Source organism: Myotis yumanensis, unplaced genomic scaffold, assembly GCF_028538775.1.
Source record: "Myotis yumanensis isolate MYYU_CA2020_CCGP unplaced genomic scaffold, mMyoYum1.0.hap1 SCAF_8, whole genome shotgun sequence".
Lineage (NCBI taxonomy): Eukaryota > Metazoa > Chordata > Mammalia > Chiroptera > Vespertilionidae > Myotis > Myotis yumanensis.
Genome location: NW_027223759.1, coordinates 46,745,233 through 46,765,047, shown reverse-complemented (window position 1 = coordinate 46,765,047; position 19,815 = coordinate 46,745,233). Strand labels below are relative to the sequence as shown.

Genomic DNA, 19,815 nt, shown 5'->3' with positions numbered 1-19,815 from the left:
CAGTTAGTTGCCTGATTTGTCTTGTCTTTCAAGGGATGAGGATAGTTATCAATAAAGTTTACACTTTTAAGATTCCATTTTATACAAATTCCAGTTGTTTATAAACAAAATCTAAAGGTAACATAGCAGCAACATAAATTCTTTTAATTGGATAAGAAAATGCTTATTTGTAATTGTGTGTATTTATGTCTTTCTATACAAACACCTATTTTACTTTTGTATTTTGAAGTATTGGTTTGATGGGACTCCAGAATCCTTGGATAATCCAGAAACATGGAATTTCCCAATCCTTAAACTAAGAACTTGACTAAAATTTTGCTTTATGGATACCAGGAAGTCCAGCCTGCATACCTGTACCAATAAGCATGCTGGACAAGATTTTATAGTAGAAATAGTTTGAAACTCTGGATTCCGGTTGGGTACTGCCTCTTTCTACTTAGGTGACTTGGCCTGCTCATATTAAACTACTTGAACTTCGCAGTCTCAGTCTTTATCCTTATTTTTAAAAAAGCAAAATGAAGGACAGCAAAGCCTGAACTTCTTCACAGGGTTATTATGAGGCTCTCTTCCATATACTCTTTAAGTGTATACGTTTCTTTAAGCAGATTTATATTTTCTCTCATGACTTCAGCTATTTTCTAAATGCAGATGACTCACAACTTGATTGCTGTCCTGCTAGGTTCAAATTTCCAACAGCTCTGGCTACTCATGTAGATAGATTTCCTTATTAGGTACGTGTTTTCTCAGGTCCCTAACTAACTTCTAAAATCATCTGTTCATACTGCGTTCTTTATGTTACTTAATGGTATCTTAAGTGATGCGATTAGCTAGTATAGAAACCTTCTCCCATTGCTGTACCAGCCTTGTTTAACCTGTATAAGATGCCATGAATTCTCTTTTCCATTCCAGAAATATCTCCCTCCCACTTCTTTCCTCTCTTAATTTATTTCTGTATATTTAAAAAATCTGGGTTGTTAAGGCAATTTCTTAAATTGTTTTTCTGCCTTTGATTCTTCTTTTTGTATTCCATCCCAATACTTAAGTTACTTTTCTAAGTTCTGTGGATATCTCTTCTCTGCTTAAAAATTACTCAACTTCTCATCTGTCTCCAGGATAATGTTTGAGTTTTCTATAGAGGCATTTAAGATTCTACACAATTTGCCCTCAACTTGTTTCTCTTAATTCACCTTCCTACCTACTTGCCTTCATTGGATTACCATTCCTCAGCATGCAATGTTCTTTTTAAAAAATTTAACAGTCATGCCTCTTACTTTACTAATTCTCAAAATGTATGGTTCCTTTTTACAAACACTTTTAAACATAAATACCAAATTCAAGAGAATCAGATGGATAGATAAATTCAGGAAGCCAAATTCAGTATAAAAGAAAAGGACAGTCACCAAATTTTATAAATGATCTTCTGAACATCTTCTCTGGCCGTTGAGCTTGATATGTTATTTTAAATGTCCCATATCACATGGTCCACAAGGTTTTCCTTTAGGATTCTGAAGTAATCAGTAGCCATACTTGTTATTAAGATGGGTTCCGTCATCTCCACTTTGACCTTGAGGTGGGACCCACACATAGTAGTCTGGGAATTTGGAGGAAAGTGTTGGTAGAAGTTTACCTGGACCGGAGCTTTCTTTTTCTTCAATTCATCTCCGTTTTCCTCATATTCATTCTTTGATGTTGAGAGTTCTTCACATCATGCAGCTGTTTCACCAATCTCTTGATAATCTTTATTCTATTCCATTTGGCTGAGTAGAAACATGTTTCCATGCTGTTTTGTTTCTTTAAAACATGTGAGATCTGTGGGAGGGTTCGTTTTCTGCACTGCTTCCTCTGACCCTCTCTCCTGATGTAGTTTACTGCTTCCAGCCTCCAGTTATATTTTTTCCTCCCCGATCCTTCCTTTTTTAAAAAATTTTTATCTTTATTGTTGAAAGTATTACAGATGTCCCTAGTTTTCCCCATTGACCCCCTCCACCCAGGACCCACCCCTGAAGGCCATCACCACACTATTGTCTGTGTCCATGTGTTATGCATATATGCATTATATGTTCTTTGGTTAATCTCTCCCCACCTGCCCACCAACCCACCCCTGCCTTCCCTCTGAGATTCATCAGTCTGTTCCATGCTTCAGTGTCTCTGGATCTATTTTGTTCATCCATTTATTTTGTTTATTAGATTCCACATATGAGTGAGACCATGTGATACTTTATCTGACTGACATATTTTGCTTAGCATAATACTCTCTAGGTCCCTCCATGCTATTTCAAAATGTAACAAATCCTTTTTTCAGCTGTGTAGTATTCCATGGTATAGATATACCACAATTTTTTTATTCGCTCATATACTGGTGGGCATTTGGACAGTTTCCAGATCTTAACTATTATAAATTGGGCTGCTGTGAACATAGGGGTTCAGATATTCTTTCTGAGAGGGATATTCTACTTGAAGTGGGATCACTGGTCAAATAGCAGTTCCATATTTAATTTTTTGAGGAACTCCACAGTGGCTGCACCAGTCTGCATTCTCATCAGCAGTGTACTAGGGTTCCCTTTTCTCCACGTCCTTGCCAGCACTTGTCAGTTGTTGATTTGTTGATGGTAGCCATTCTGACAGCTGTGAGGTGATATCTCATAGTTGTTTTAATTTGCATCTTTCTGATGTTTAGTGATCTTAAGCATTTTTTTCATATCTCTTGTCCACTTAGGCGAGGTGCTTTGCCAAATTTTTAATTGGATTATTTCTCTTCCTTTTGTTAAGTTGTATGAGTTCCTTATATATTTTGGAAATTAATCCCTTATCAGATATATCATGGGCAAATATATTCTCCCATACAGTGGGCTCCCTTTTCATTTTGTTGATGGTTTCTTTTGCTGTGGAGAAGCTTTATATTTCGATGTAGTTCCATTTGGTTATTTTCTCCTTTGTTTCCCTTGCCCTAGGAGATGTATCTGTAAAACATATTGTCATGGGAGATGTCTGAGATTTTGCTGCCTATGGTTTCTTCTAGGATTTTTATGGTTTCACAACTTACATATAAGTCTTTTATTCATTTTGAGTTTATTCTTGTGTATTGTATAAGCCGGTGGTCTAGTTTCATTTTTTTGCATGCACCTGTCCAATTTTCCCAAGACCATTTATTGAAGAGACTTTCTTTACTCCATTGTATGCCTTAGCCTCCATTGTCAAATATTAATTGAGAATAATTGCTTGAGTTGATTTCTGGGTTCTCTGTTCTGATTCATTGATCTGTTCTTGTGCCAGTACCAGGCTGTTTTGATTACAGTAGCTAAGTTTGTTGTGGCTATTTGTGTTGTTTTTTTTTTTTTTGGTTCCATATAAATTTTTTGACTATTTGTTCTAGATCTGTGAAATATGCTGTTGGTATTTTAATAGGGATTGCATTGAACCCATAGAATGCTTTGGGTAGTATGGACATTTTAATGATGTTAATTCCATCAATCTATGAACAAGGTATATTCTTCCACTTGTTTATATCTTCCTCTATCTCTTTTCAATGTCTTATAGTTTTCTGAGTACAGGTCTTTTACCTCCTTAGTTAAGTTAATCTTAATTTTTTGTTGCAATGGTAACTGGGATTTTTAAAAAATTTCTCCTTCTGTGAGTCCATTATTGGTGTATAAAAATATTGATTTCTGGATGTTAATTTTATATCCTGCTATATTTCCAAATTCATTTATTAAATCTAGCAGTTTTTGTGTGGAATCTTTAGGGTTTTATATGTACAATATCATATCATCTGTGAATAATGGCAGTTTTACTTTCTTTCTGATCCTCCTTTTCTTTCTCCTCTTTCCCCTCTTATTCTAATTTAGGCTCAGCCTTCATTCTCATTAGAATTGGAGAGAGTTCAGGACGCTTAGGGGGTATCTTTCCTACTGTTCCAGTTTTTAATTCGAATTTGTGTTCTTCTTTCATGACACCAAAGAAAGGAAGATGTAAACTTTTTAGCTTATTTTTCAGCATCTATAGTCTGACTTTTAGTCCTTTTTAGTTCCAGAATCTCTGCTGGCTTTACAGTTTTTGTCAATCCTTTAAGTCTCTGTTGTTCTTTCCTCAGTTCAAAAGTTCTCAGGTGAAGTTTCTTCCAGGACACATCATCCAGTGCATTCCCTGTTCATTTAAGACATGAACGCATCTAAAGAGTCCTGAGGCAGTGACTCTGATAGAGCTTTGCTTGAGGCTTTCAGTCTCTCAGAAATTTCAGAGTTCTTTTTCAGCATCATTCAACTTTGCAACCAATGATTCAAAGGTCTCTGGCTTCTCATCAAATCTTCCCAGCCTTCTTCATTTAGTCTAGAAGCTTCTTTTCAACCAGGCCAGTCCAATCAAGAAATATGTCATCATCATTGTCATAAAAGTCTTCCTCTTCTCAGTTCTTCACTTTCCTTTTGTGAGACACTGTCTCCTGCCTCAGAAATCCCAAAGTATCGAGGATTGGACAGGCTTCCAGTGAGCACTGGATCATTGCTTCTTTTTTCTTCCCCGAGTGTATAGCCTCAGACACCAATTGTTTTCCAGTGGAATCATCCACAGGTAATCTAACCCTGTAGAGCCAAGTGCTGTGTCCCTGTTTATCAAATTCATATTCTATTTCTCTGTCAAAAATAAACCTTTGGAGAATCTTTTTTGGATCCTTTGTATAAAAGGCCTGCCTTGCCCTAGCCGGTTTGGCTTAGTGGATAGAGCATCAGCCTGTGGACTGAAGGGTCCCAGGTACAATTCCAGTCAGGGGCACATGCCCGGGTTGCAGGCTCGATCTCCAGTGTGGGGCGTGCAGGAGGCAACTGATCAATGATTCTCTTTCATCATTGATGTTTCTATCTCTCTCTCCCTCTCCCTCTCCTTGCTCTCTGAAATCAATAAAAAATATATTCAGCCTTTCCTGCTGAAATTCTGTAACAATGGGGTTCTCTTCAGCCTCCTGATCTACAGCATCTTTTCCTATTCCCCAAGTGCACCCCATTTCATCTTGACTACTAGTATTTCTCTTCCTTTTAGTGGTATCCCTTTCCTCATCTTCATTTGAGTTTTTCCCTTTATCTTTTCAAACATCATTTGTTGCTTCTTGCCCAATTCCTTCAATTGTGTTACTGTCAACTCGGATTCTATCTCTCGGTCTTCCTCTGGTCCCTGAAAAGAAAGAGCCAAGTGCTGCACAGAAATGAAGAACATGTCCGACTTGGAGCTGACAATCGGTGTGGGGTGGGATGTAAGTCTTGTTGAGAAAGGTGCCGTGGGTGCTTCCCAGGTCATAGAGGTAGGAATTAGGCCCATAGCCATTGCATTCTCCATCGGGGCTGGACACCCCAGGCTATAGCACAGCGTGGTACCCAGACACTGAAGGGTGTTCCTTGCACATGTTGCAGCTAGACAACCTCCCGAAAAGGCAATAACTGTTCCCTTTCAAGTTATGGGTGCAAAGGATCTTGCTGCCCTTCAGGTTTGTAGTCTGTAGGGGGCCATGGTTGGGTCTGCCTAATGGCAGCTCTTGGTAAGGGGGGAGCCCAGGCTGGGCCCCCAAGAATAGGAGCCACTGTGGGTCGCCACCTGCATTGTTCTTTCTCGACTTCTATGCTTTTTTCTAAGCTAGTCCCTTTTTTGGCATATGCTCTTTCATCCTCTCTGCTTAGTCCAGTGCTTCTTTTCCATGAAAATCACATGGGAAGCTTTAAAATTACATGTGCCTAAGCCCCACTGTCAGAGATTTAGATTTAATTGATGTGCAGTAGGATCTCAGCAGTGATTCTAATGATTGTGAAGAACCAGTAGTGTTAGCTCTTCAAAAATTCTACTTATAAGACTCAACTTATATGTAATCTGCTCATTTAAGTTTTTTCAGTTAGATTTATATGTATTACCTTGTTAATCTTTATATACTTTATTATAAACTGTCATATAATATGTGATTTGTTTGTTCATTCAAAATGTTTATTGAATGCTATTCTGTGCTAGAGAGTATCTAGATTCTTGGGTTTTTGATGTTGAAAAAGTAGACTTGGTTCTTTCTCTCATGGAGCAGTCTAATAGGGGAGATAGACATTAAGTAAATAAACAAGTAGCTTTACTTTGTAAACTTCTCTAAGTACTCTATAGAATAATAACAGATTGCTGTGATGGTAGGATCTCAGACTGATTAGATGTGAGGATCTGTGAAGGTCTTTCTGAAGAAAGATTATGTAGGTACCAGCTATGTGAACAATAAAACTGGGGTTATCGGGGTAGTAGGAGAGATAGACTGGAATAGCCTGCCTCCAGTGATTGGTCCTTTTAAGGAATTTGTGGCTAGAGCGACAGAGTAGAACATGGAGTTAGAGAGTGGCAGGGATCAGATTATTAAAGCTGTTCCTTATAGATCATGTTAATGAATCTTAGATTTAATTTTAAGGAGAAGCCAGTGAAGATTTTTAAACAGAGGTTTGATCTGATCAGATATATACTTAAAAGATCATTGTAGTTTTGGGAAGACTGATTGAGGGGGATGTGGAGAGCATCAGGACTAGAAGCAAATAAACCAATTAAGATGCTGTGATAATAGTCTAGATAGGACATTCAGCTTTAAAATTCAAGGTATATTCAAGATGCCCTTTAGATATTGAAGATGTATTTTGGAGATAGAATCAATAGGCTTAGTGATGGATTGTATGTTGTTGATGAGTGAGAGAGAAAGACTTTTGGGTAACTAGGTACAGAAATAGAAAAGATTGATAGAAAAAGTAGGTTTAAAAAGATTAGAGTTAGTTTTAGATGTGCTAAGTTTGAGATGCCTATGAAACATCCAAGTGGAAATAGTGAATAGGCAGCTGGAATATATGAGGTAGAATGAGCTAGAATAGATGGCTATATGAGTTTTGTGCTCAGAGGAGGAGTCTGGACTAAGGTTATAAATTTTAGACCCTTGGGCATATAGATGATATTTATCATTGGCAATGGGATGAGATAAAGTAGGAAGAGAAGAGCAATGGACCCTGAAGAAACAACTAACATTTGGATATGGAGGGAATGAGAAAAATCAGAAGAATTCAGTGTCATGTAAGCCAACAGAAGACAGTGATTTAGGAGGGAGGATTGATACGATGTTGATAATAAAAAGACATTATTTTAGGAGGTGCCAACAGTTTTGAGGATGACTTTGGATTATGAAGCTGAGGTTACATAATAATGAGAAATCATTGTTTCCAGGCAGTAATTTATATATTTTAAGTTATTTACTTCAGAGAGGAAGGGAAAGGGAGAGAGAGATAGATACATCAGTGATGAGAGAGAATGATTAATCGGCTGCCTCCTGCATGCCCCACACTGGGGATTGATCCTACAACCCGGGCATGTGCCCTGACCAGGAATTGAACTGTAGCCTCCTGGTTTATAGGTTGATGCTCAACCACTGAGCCACGCCTACCGGGCAGTAGTTTATTTTTATTTATTTTTAGCTCTGAAGGCCAGGATTGCAATGTGTTACGGTTCCCTTAATCTGTAAAGTGAGAGAACAGAGAGAAAGCAAGTTCATATTGTCCTGGTAGTATCTGAGACAGTAGTGTCTTGGTCTTAGATAAGATGATCTCTTGAGCACTTACAGTTTGCCAGACATTGTTCTTTACACTGTATTCTTGAGGTTATATTCTTACTTAATCCACATACCATCTCTAATGAAGTAAATAGTATCATCCCTTTCTTTCATAGGTTAAATAACTTGTCCAAGTTCACAAAACTACAAGTGAAAGCTGAGTTTGAAACAAATTCATCGGATTTTACAATCAGTGCTCTTTACCGCTTTATTATAATTGTCTCTTAAGCAAGAATGTCTTTAGCAGCAGTGTTGTCAGGTTTTAGAAATGTAAACTAGAAGAAAGACTATTATTTAAGGGGGGGGGAGCTATTTCTTTGTGTTTATATTTTCTAATTAGAAAATTGAAAACTAAAAGATTAGCAATCAAAACGGGAACTTCACCTGATAGCTTACTTTGTATGATTGCCCTGAATTCTGTTTGGTTGTTGAAAATGGTAAGAGCTAGTTAAAACAGTAGTACTAGATTATTTAATAACAGATAGAATGGATAAAGAATGGCTCATTTCTAGAATATTATTAATTTTTGCTTTTTGAACAGAACAAACAAGCTATAAAATCTCCACCTAGTGGCAACTTTGGGTTACTGCATACTTGACAGAAGTGTCTGGCCTTGTCTCTGGGACACTTAACTGCTTAGAAGTGTAGTCAGAAGTAGTGCTAGACTATGACACAGAGCATTTTATTTATTTATTTTTTGACACAGAGCATTTTACATACATTATTTCATTTGCTACTTCATAACAGTACTAGGAAGTAAGTAGTATTAATTCCCATTTTTACAAATGAGAAACGGAGACTCATACAATTTAAGTAATTTGCCAAAGATGAGAAACTAACAAGTAGTTAGCATGCATACTAAATTTTTTTTGAGTGGGTGTGTTAGTGGTGAGGAGATGGGAGAGAGATTATCTGAACAGATTATTAAATATGCTATATTTAGAAATGGAATAAACTGCCCATTTTTTAAAAGAGTCTTGATACCCACTTTTTAAATTATTCTCCAAAGGGATTGTGTCAGTTTACATTAGTGTTGAGAAGGAATAATGGTACTCTTTTGTCCAAATCCTTGATAAAATAGGAGAACATTTGGTTTTTAAAGTTTCTTTAGTCATGAATTATCTACCAGTTAGTTTGGTTATGACATTATTTATTGTAATTTATAAGTGCCATTATATTTTTTCCTGTGAGAGATGGGAAACAGAATGTGCTTTAAAATAATATCTCTATATAAAAGCCTAAACAACCGAACGACAGAACAACTAGTCGACCGGTTGCTATGATGCGCACTGACCACCAGGGAGAAGATGCTGAATGCAGGAGCTGCCCCCTGGTGGTCAGTACACTCCCACAGTGGGAGCACAGCTCAGCCAGAAGCCTCCCAGGCAGCATTACCAAGCAGTGGCAGTGGCAGGCACAGCGGGGCTGGGATGGGCTGCTTCGGGCACTACTACATCCCTCAGGGGACATTGGACTGCCGGTTTCGGCCAATCCTCAAAACTGGCAGTCCGATGTCCTGGAATGGGAGAGGGCACAGGCCAGGCCGAGGGACCCCACAGGTGCACGAATTTGTGCACTGGGCCTCTAGTATTTTTATAAAGATAAATATTTATAAATGGGATAGATTACAACAGAGTGCCTATCAGCAAGGAAACTAGATAACTGATACTTGGTTTGGATCGTAGCAGAAATAGGTGGAAATAGGAGTGAACTTATGAGATAATAATATCAAGGAAGAATTAACAGGACATGGAGACTGAGCAGGATGAAGGAGAAGTCAACAATGAATGTGAAACTTAGCTTTCTTTAGAGGCCCAGAGTAATTTACATATGTAAAAAGATATTTACATATATATTTAAAATTCACATAACATAAAATTCTCCATTTTAACCTTTTTAAAGTGTACAGTTCAGTAGTTTATAGTATATTTACAAAGTTGTGCAACCATTACTACTAATTCCAGAACATTTTTATCACCTTCCCCTCCCTGCTTCATACCTTCCAATTTCAACCTCTTCTCATCCCCTGGAAACCCTATCTCCCTTCTGCCTGAATTTGTTTATCTGGACATTTCATATAAATGGAATCATACAATATTTGGCCTTTTGTGTCTGGCTTCTTTCACTTGGTAATGTTTTCATGGTTCAGCTGTGTTACAGCATATATTAATCAGTACTTCATTTCTTTTTATGGCTGAATAGTATTCCATCACATAAATTTTACTTGTCCATTCTTGAATTGATTCTTTTTTGTGTGTGGCTACTATGAATATTGCTTCTGTAAACATTTGTATACAAGTTTTTGTGTAAATATATATGCTTTTAATTCTCTTGGGCATTTTACATTCCCACCAACAATGTATGAGAGTTTCAGTTTCTATCATTGCCAATATTTTTTATTTTACATTTTAAAATTATCGCTATCCTAGTTTATATGGATGGTATCTTACTGTGGTTTTGATTTGTATTTTTCTAATGACTGATAATGCTGAACATCTTCTCATGTAAATATCTATTCAAATTCTTAGCCCACTTTATTTTTGCAAAGGCTATCATCATTTATTTTTCCATTTAACTTAATAGATGCCTATTTCACTGGATTCATTTCTCCATAAAGCATTAGTGACACATACTTATACTTTTTTCTTCTAAATTCTGTTGCAAACAAATATATTTATAGGTTACTTATAGTAGTTATATATTCTTCCCTTTTTATTTTTGTTGTTTTTTTATTGTAGTAAAATATATATATCATAAATTTTACCTCTTTAACCATTTTTAAGTGCCTAATTCAGTGACATGAAGTACATTTACAATGTTGTGCAAGCATGATCACTATCCATTTCCAAAACATTTTATCATCCCCCAAAAGAAACTCTGTACCTGTTAAACAATAAGATTAGAGAATTTATAATATTTTTGGGATGTCTTGAAATGGAACCTGGTTTATATTATATAAATCTATTTCAGCTTTGATTCATTTAAAGGAATATGTAGCAGACTGTGTTCTTTAATTTTTATAATTGTCATTGATTGTTAGTATTTGTGAAAGGATGATTTCTTGAAATGACAAATGTACTTGTTTTGAAAAAAATGTTTTACCATTATATATAATGCATATAACTTAGTTTTATGTATTGCATATAATTTGAAGTTGAAAATACACACACATATATATGTGCTGTATAACTTATTATTTTAGGAAACCCAAGAATATACTCGAAATGTTGTTAGATATTGCCTTGAAGCTCTTCAAGACTGGTTTGATGCAATTAACTTTGTAGATGAGGTATGTACATTTTTGATATATGTAAAAGCATTTAAGAAAAGAACTGTTAGATTACATTTAACACTGAAAATAATGAGTACCTTTTCATAGGACAAGGGAAAGAAGTCAGAGTGAATAATATCATTAAGTTTTATAAAGGAAGAAGTGGGACACCAGTTCTTTGACATCTAGGAGGTTCCACAGTGCATTACTTATGTTTGTTTATTTCCTAGAGAAGGGCATGATATTTTTTCCTGTGCTTAAATGTGTATGTCTCAGTATTTGTCAGGAGTAAATTAGTTTTATTTGAAGAGATAAAAATGACAGTGCAAATGTGAATAGGATGGGGAATATTGATGGAAACAGTATCACAACTTTTTAAATTGGTCATCGTTCTTGAGGGGGTTTGAACAAAGGTGCTTGTTATTAATAATGAATAACATAGAACAGGCTCTGTATGAATTAAGCAAGGGCTTGCTTCTAATTAGTCAGACACGTTTACTATTAGAAGCCCCTTTTATTCCTCTTATAAAGTGGCATCACAATATGCCATATGTAGAAGGAAGACCATGTTTCAGACTACTTTAATTCCCTGGGTGATTTTTGAGTCCTACACAGATGGAACCTCTGCTGTTTTTTGTTGTTGTTGTTGTTGTTTTTTTTCAAAACTGAAACTAACCCATTAAATTCCCCTTCCCACACCCTAGCCTTACTCCACCATTATACTTTCTGTCTCTATGATTTTAACTAAGCAACTCATATAAGTAGAATCACATAGTATTTGTCTTTTTGTGACTGGCTTATTTCACTTAGCATAAAGTCCTCAAGGTTCATCCATCTTGTAGCATGTGTCAGAAATTTCTTCCTTTTTATGGAAGGCAAACTTTTACTTATTAGACTAATTTATAGACTTTTATTCACATAATGAGGAGGATGCTATTCTCATATTTTTGAAAAAAACTTTCACGGATCTGACATATTGCAGCTCTTTATAATTCTATACTGATACTATATTAGCATTATTATCTGAATGTTCTGGACAATATTTTTTAACATGAAAAAACTTTACTAAAATTTATAAAAGCATTAGAAATACTTCTTTAATTTTTTAAAATTTGTTTAAAAAAGACAGCTTTTGTGTATTTTTGCTCTATAGTGATAGCGTGACCCATGGGATTCACAGATTTAAAATACAAATTCTATAATAGTCACAAGGTTGCCAAAAGTCTTGAAGATATATTGTACTAAGCTTAATTATGGAAGTTGTGTGTTCAGCACTGATATGGGGAACATCTCACTTACCTCGTGAAGGAACCTAGGCAAGCATTTCACCTATACTCAGTTTAGGACTATAATCAGAGGCTCTTACCACTCTGAATATAACAGTGGGTCCAAACTAACTTCTTCTACTTGTTAGGAAGTTACTTATGTTTTCTAAGCTTGAATTTCCCTTTTTATAAAATGAGACTATTAATAGTTCCTACTTCACAGGATTTTTATGAGGATTAAATGGGGTAATGTGAATAAAGTGGGAACTGGCACATGATGAGTGCTCAATGTTGGTGAGCTGCAATTGTTCATGTTACTATTATGTGTTTGGTATGCATGCATTTGAAGATTCCCAAGTGGCCTACTGTAAAGGGACATCTCTCCCATTTCTTATTCTGTGCTGGAGGCTTCAGAGGCTTCAGAAGCTTCAGAGTTGAGTAGTATGCAATTTTTGCCTTCAGGAACTTATATTTAGGTGTTTAAAATAGAATAGTTTTATCTTTCTATGTATTTTTTAAAGCTATACTTCTAAAATTTTAAGTCTTGATTAAAAATATAGGAATAAATCAAGGTGAAAGTGTGGTTTCAACATTTTAAAACCTTCTTTGAACTTCTGTAAAACATTCTTTGACTTGTGGATTTTGTTTGTTTATTCCAGCCAGCTCCCAACCAAGTCACCTTTCATCTGCCACTACATCGTTACTATGCTATGTTTCTGAGTAAGGTAAGATTATCATTAAACAATTATTTTTTTTAATATTAGAAAATAAGTATTCAATTAGTAACTTTTTAATCATATTTTTTTAGGCTGTGAAATGTCAAGAACTAGATTTGGATTCTGTTTTACCAGATCAGGAAATGTTAATGAAACTAATGATTCATCCACTCCAAATTCAAGTACGTATTCAGGCTTTTAAAGCATTTTGATTGAATTATTTGGTTAAATGATTCTTCCTTTATTTTATTTTTATGCCATTATCATTGTTTTAGTAGCCAAAATGTTTGAAAAATTTTGCTGGGGTGGGAGGCGGGGGGCGAGGGCAGGCTAGAAGGAATCAATGGGGGAACAAGAGGACTTATGTAATACTTTCAATAATAAAGATTTAAAAAACATTAAACTTAGTTTTGATATTTTTGCTAGGTTATATTTAGGAATTTTTGCTTTTATGAGATTTATACTTAGTTATAGTTTTCTCAGGAATTATTTTCACTATATTTATTTGTAGGGAAAGTTTATGGGACTGCTTTGGGGAGTTAGTAGACCTAATGGATTATAGCCTTGGTGTCACCACTATTTTATTATCCATGTTGTTTGGGGTAATTCACCTACTTGATTTGTCTCAAATATTTCTCATAGATTCCTTATTTAATAGTTCAGTGAATATTACTATAAATATATCCAGAAGCCATCACTAAATAACTCTTATAAAACTAACTCACATATACAATTCCAACAAAAGAGACCACATAAAAACCATTTAAAAAATTTAAAGTATATATTTGAATTGAATGTCTTAAATTAACATTGGACAGAATGTCAGGCTCATACTGTGATTAAGTTATAAAATATTTGGAGTGATTTTTTTAATATAACATATTTTATAAAGATTGAATTTAGATGACTTCTTTGTCCAATTTACATAATTTTTATTTTACTAGGCAAGTCTTGCTGAAATCCACAGCAATATGTGGGTAAGAAATGGTCTGCAAATCAAAGGACAAGCCATGACCTATGTTCAATCTCATTTCTGTAATTCCATGATCGATCCTGACATTTACCTATTACAGGTAAGCCAACTTGATAATAGATGTTGTACTTTAGATTGGAAATGTCTCATTTGTACCCACAGGATTCTAATTTATTCATAGGACTGAATGACAACACAGAGAGGTCATTGCTATTGAAAGAAGAGTTTGTTCATTACATTTCCCAAGAGAAGGGGCCATGCCACATCATGCAGGACCACAGAAGAAGCATTAGATTTGTGCAGGAAGTGGAAGCAGGAGAGGGGAAATATAAGAGTAGAACTTTCTCTCTCTCTCTGTTTTTTTTTGGTGTTTCCATAGGAAAGGCAAGTCAGGGCAGAGGAAACACTTTAAGATTGGCTAGTTTGAATTATTTTGGTGGGTTTTTGTGGCATAGGGACTGTCCCTGTCTATCTGGTACTTGGTCCTGGATTGATTTACTGTAGGGGGCATACTGGATGGTGTATGTGACTTAGATAAAGGGGGTGACTGACTTGCATATAAGAGGTTGGCTCCCAAGTGAGTTATTTACTCTCTTTAGGAATTAGCTCTCCTTGAGAGTACCTGGGTAGTCTCTTGCAGGGTCTGTAAGGCCTCCCCAAGATTTCAAAACATCATAGATGCAAAAAATTAAAAAAAAATACCCAACATGATTGATATAAGAGGTAAAACTGAATATGGAGAAATAAAATTGATGGTTTTGATTTTTTTGTCTTTTGAAGGTTTGTGCTTCTAGACTTGACCCAGATTATTTTATTTCATCTGTCTTTGAAAGGTAAGCATACTTTTATAAGACAGGTATTAGGAAATATTTGAAATTTAAGTTAATTTTGTTTTAACATTCAAAAAATTTGTCTCAAATATTTCTCATAGATTTAAGGTAGTGGATTTGTTGACAATGGCGTCGCAACATCAAAACACAGTACTTGATGCAGAGCATGAGAGGTCGATGTTAGAAGGCGCTCTTACATTTCTTGTGATTCTTTTGAGTCTTCGTTTACATTTAGGTAAAAAGCAATGATACTAATACTTGGGTATTAAATATTTTCTTCCCTTTCCTCTCCCTCCCAGTGTTAATAACTGGCTTATGGAAAAAAGGAAAGGATGTGCACATATTTAAACAGTGTTTCAAACTTAATATGTTAAAACCCTTAATTTAAGGGAACTGCAAACAGCAGGTAGTTAAAATGCAGTTATATTTGGGGCATTGTATTCTTTGCTCTTTAATTTTTAAAGCATCTTATTTTTGGTAAACAGCTTAATAAAATGTGTGATAAGTTGTTTCTTTATAATTTGTTAATTCAGATTTATTAATTCTGTTTTTAATTATTTTAGGAATGTCTGATGATGAGATTCTTAGGGCAGAGATGGTAGCCCAGCTGTGTATGAATGACAGGACACATAGTTCATTGCTGGACCTCATATCCTTTTAAAAGTTTAATTTACTAATAGTTGCAGGATGTAAATAATAAGTAATTTTTATAGATTAAAGATATATCACTTTTTGACTAAACTTTTTTTTGAATTTGAAAAATAGTATGGAAAAAAGAACTCCAAGTGTTTGTTCAATTGTGTCTTCAGGGCTAGTGGCAGATGTTTTTGCTTCTAATTGTCACCTCTCAGGGAACTCTTTTTGGTTTTTTTTTTTAATGTATTTTTTATTGATATCAGAGAGGAAGAGAGAGGGAAAGAACAATAGAAACATCAGTCATGAGAGAGAATCATTGATTGACTGCCTCCTGCACGCCCCCTACTGGGGCTCGAGCCTGCAACCTGGGCATGTGCCCTTGACCAGAATTGAATCTGGGACCCTTCAGTCTGCAGGCTGATGCTCTATCCACTGAGCCAAACCGGCTAGGGCTCTCAGTGAGCTCTTATTAGGCCTCTGTTAGACCTCAGGACTGATGGCTCTGGGCACCCAAGGATATGCATGACCTTCTAGGACAGTATTTGTGAAAGAAAGCTGGACACCTTGTAAAAGGCAGCGAGTACTTTATCGTATAGCCTGGCTGGAATTCTGGTTAAAGTTTAGAGGTTTGCCTTATAATTATTATTACCAGGGTTTTAAACATTCTGAGGATTTTTTCTTCGAGTTTACTATTAAACCAAGAGGTTTTTAAGGGCAAGGATTGTTGTCTACAACTTTGAAAACTTAATGGTTCCTTGTATAGGACTGAGCATACATGGATATGTTATTTTTTGTTGTTATAAAATCTTAGACCAAGATCATCATGTTATTTTGTGATATTTTTTCTTGTAAATTTTTGACTAAATTACTTTGTATATTGTGAATATGTTTGGAATAATTTGCTACAATTTTGTGAAATGACTCCTATTGGAATTCCTGTTTGATAACTTTGAAGATTTTCATAAGCAGCATCCTGTTGTTGTTTTAGAATTTTTTAAAACAATTATATACTGTGTATCAGTTCTGTAACAGAGAAAGCATATGAGAAATTTTGAATTTAAAAGAATTGTACACTTCAATGTGAAACCAGTGGGAAAGAGTCTGTGGTTTTCTGGTTTCCTTCTTTTAAAAAATTTGCTTAGCATCTTTTTCTTTTTACTTTGAGATGACATTTTGTGTTTTTGGAAAAACAATCTTTACTCGTAAAAATCTTGGTTAATTTTTAGTCTGCTCTCTTTGATTTTCTAAGGGAAAGCACACATTTGTAAAATGCTGAAAATATAAATTATTTTTTTAGAGTTTTATTTTTCCTTTTCTGAAATTTGATTAATTAGTTTTGGGGAAATATACTTGGGAACAACTTCAGCATATACTTTATTAGTAGGCTTTCAGATTAAAAATATTTTTAAAATTCACAATTATATATAGCCCTCTTGTGGCCAATTTCATGTATTACAGACAATTCTGCCTTTTTAGCAAAAACGGTTAGAAACTGGGGTACCTTAATAAGTTTATAAATCTGGCTTTTAGTCATGAATTTTTTTCTTGACACATACTTCATATTCCAGAAAATCCAAATCCCAAAAGTGGCATTATTCCAGGCAGTTATAGCTTTGAATCAGTTTTATCAGCTGTAGCTGATTTTAAGGCTCCTGTTTTTGAACCTGGAGGTTCTATGCAACAAGGCATGTATACTCCTAAAGGTACGTTTATGTACATAAATTCTTTTAAATATCAGTTTTCCTGAAGGTGAGTTGTGTATACTGAAAAAAAATGTTTTGCCTTTCATTTATTCTGCTTTGGGTTTTTTCTTCAACTTTCTTATAGATGTATGTTTGTCCTTTATGGTATATAGTGATATTGCTATCACTTATTTACAAATCTATGATTTTTATATTATAATAAAGTTTTTTAGATGACTGAATTATAAAAGGAACTTTATATATGAACTGTATCTAGTTCATTTTTATAAGTGAACGAACTGTAAATAAACCACGAATTATAAAACAAAATATATACCTAAAAACATTTTGAATGTATTTGCTTTCAAAATTTGATTTGGAAATAGTATTCACCACCCAAATTTTAATTTGAAGCAGGTGAAATTAAAATCTATATAGAATACTGAAACATTTTCTTACATTTTGAAAACATAGAATCCTTTCCTTAAATGGTTGATTTTCTAAGATTTCCCCTGGGATTTATAGATAACATGTTTGATAAGAGCCAGAAGTAGGTAAAGTCTTGATTCACAGTCTTTTCTTTTTAACTTTCACATTTTCACTAATGTAAGGTAAAATTTTGAAAGAAGTAGCAATTACATGCTTCATGACCACCTCAGTACTCGTTTTCTAAATGAAAAACTGATGCCCACTTTGAAGTTGTAAATAGAATGTACTGTGTTCGGCAAAACAGCAGAATAAGCCTTCTTGTGTGGGATTTTTCAGGGAGTTTACAAAGAATAACTCAAAGTTTCTGGTTGTGACATATTCCATTAAAGGAAAAGTTTTTCTTTGTTGCAGAGAGCAATTTTGTATCTAAAATTTAGGTGAGCTTCCAAGGGGAGTGGTGTTCCTGTATGGTACAGTGCGTGTTAAAGTGTGCGGTGAGGATTACCTCTGTCAGACTCATCTGTGGTCCTTATTGAAAACCAAATCTGCTCTCATTAAGATCGCTAGGGATGGATTCTGGGAGTATGCTTTTTTTTTTTTTTTTTTTTTTTTTTTTTTTTTTTTTTTTTTTTTAACAAGCTCTACAAGATGATTGTCATACACAATAAAGTTTTAGACACTGAGATGGAGCACTGGGTATTTGAAGATTAGAGGCAAGAAATTGGGTGTCGTATTCAAATACAGTACTGAATTGTATTAGCTAGTTGTGTGATGTTGAGAAAATTAGTTTATCTTTGGATTTGACTTATTTGCAAAATGAATGGTTTTTAAGGTTTTCAAAAGCGATTAAATAAACCTTTCTATAATTTTGGGGAACTAAGCCTTAAGTAAATCTGCTATACAAACCTGCTAAAAGCAGCCCGACTCTTGTCAAAGTGTGTGTGAGTAGCGGATATATAGCTTCTTGTCTGTTTTGACACCTCCTTGCTCCAAAGTGGCCCCTGTTAAACCTCTGGAAATTCAGCTCCAATGGAACACTGTTTGAAGCCTTCTGGACTTGTTAAGCACTGAAGTTTTCTTCCATTGCTATGGTTTCATAATTCTAATAAAAGCATTGGCATTTTAATTTTACAAATTAATAGAGTTAAAAGTGAAGGATAATAAATGATAATAGAAACAGTAGCAAAAGTCTTTGTGAAGGACTATCTTAAGGATCTTAGATCATACTTAAGATAATTTAAGACAAATAGTGTGTCCCATTTGACCCAGTAATCCCACTTCTAGGAATATATCCCAAGAAAACAGAAACACCAATCAGAAAGGAATATGCACCCCTATGTTCATAGCAGCACAATTTACCATAGCTAAGATCTGGAAACAGCCTAAGTGCCCATCAGCAGATGAGTGGATTAGAAAACTTTGGTACATCTACACAATGGAATACTATGCTGCTGTAAAAAAGAAGGAATTCTTACCATTTGCAACAGCATGTATGGAACTGGAGAGCATTATGCTAAGCGAAATAAGCCAGTCAGAGAAAGATAAATATCACATGATCTCACTCATTTATGGAATATAATGAACAACATAAACTGATGAACAAAAACAGATCCAGAGACAGAGAAGCATCTATCAGACCGTCAAACCTCAGAGGGAAGGTAGGGGAGGGTACGGTTAAGGGGGAGAGATCAACCAAAGGACTTGTATGCATGCATATAAGCCTAACCAATGGACACAGACACCAGGGGCGTGAGGGCATGAGTGGGGGGGCGGGCATTGGGGGAATAAGGACATATATGTAATATCTTAATCAATAAAGAAAAAAAGAAAATAGGTACAACTGTTAAAAGTTTCTTATGTCAGAAAGTTGAAATTATAGTAGATGTATAGGAAGAATCTTAACCTTCTTACTATTAAGCTTCTTACTATGTTTCCAAATGTTGAGAATTCTGCTACAGATACTGAGAGGGGAAAAAGCTTAATTTAGGAAAGAGGTAGCAGTTTCTAGAATTATTATTCCATTGTGTAGATTTTGCCACATCTAAATATCATTTCTATTATTATACATGTAGTATACTGTATTTTCTTAAATAGATTCACTTTTTTAAAACTTTGCCTCATCCTTTGCATGATTATTAGTGAGATCACAGGTTTTATTTACAATGTACATTTTTGTAATACACATTAATATAATTATTAAAATAAAAAGGTTTGTATAGTTAATACTTAAAATCATCTTGTGTACCATCATACATAGGATAGTGGTTCGTAATTATGGAGAAGGTAAGGAGATCAATTTCAATATGTCATTACCATGACAACTTTGAAAAGTGTTAATGCATTGTGTTTCTCACTTTCTGGTTGACAATTTATAAAAAATATCCAGTAAACTAAATTTTTATGGTGGGGTATTATTATA

At 34.9% G+C, this 19,815-nt stretch overlaps 1 protein-coding gene and 1 pseudogene across 1 annotated transcript in view; one reads left to right on the top strand and one right to left on the bottom strand.

The window, feature by feature from the left end:
- Nucleotides 1-19,815, top strand: part of UBR3 (ubiquitin protein ligase E3 component n-recognin 3) — a 159,799-nt gene that overhangs the window by 52,914 nt on the left and 87,070 nt on the right. Inside the window, exons 11-18 of the mRNA XM_070422781.1 lie at nucleotides 10,797-10,883; nucleotides 12,790-12,855; nucleotides 12,939-13,028; nucleotides 13,791-13,919; nucleotides 14,600-14,652; nucleotides 14,751-14,884; nucleotides 15,213-15,297; nucleotides 16,846-16,988. Of these exons, the coding sequence (XP_070278882.1) occupies nucleotides 10,797-10,883; nucleotides 12,790-12,855; nucleotides 12,939-13,028; nucleotides 13,791-13,919; nucleotides 14,600-14,652; nucleotides 14,751-14,884; nucleotides 15,213-15,297; nucleotides 16,846-16,988 (787 nt within the window). The remainder of the gene's footprint in view (nucleotides 1-10,796; nucleotides 10,884-12,789; nucleotides 12,856-12,938; nucleotides 13,029-13,790; nucleotides 13,920-14,599; nucleotides 14,653-14,750; nucleotides 14,885-15,212; nucleotides 15,298-16,845; nucleotides 16,989-19,815) is intronic.
- On the bottom strand, nucleotides 1,515-10,370 carry LOC139015422 (kanadaptin-like; annotated as a pseudogene).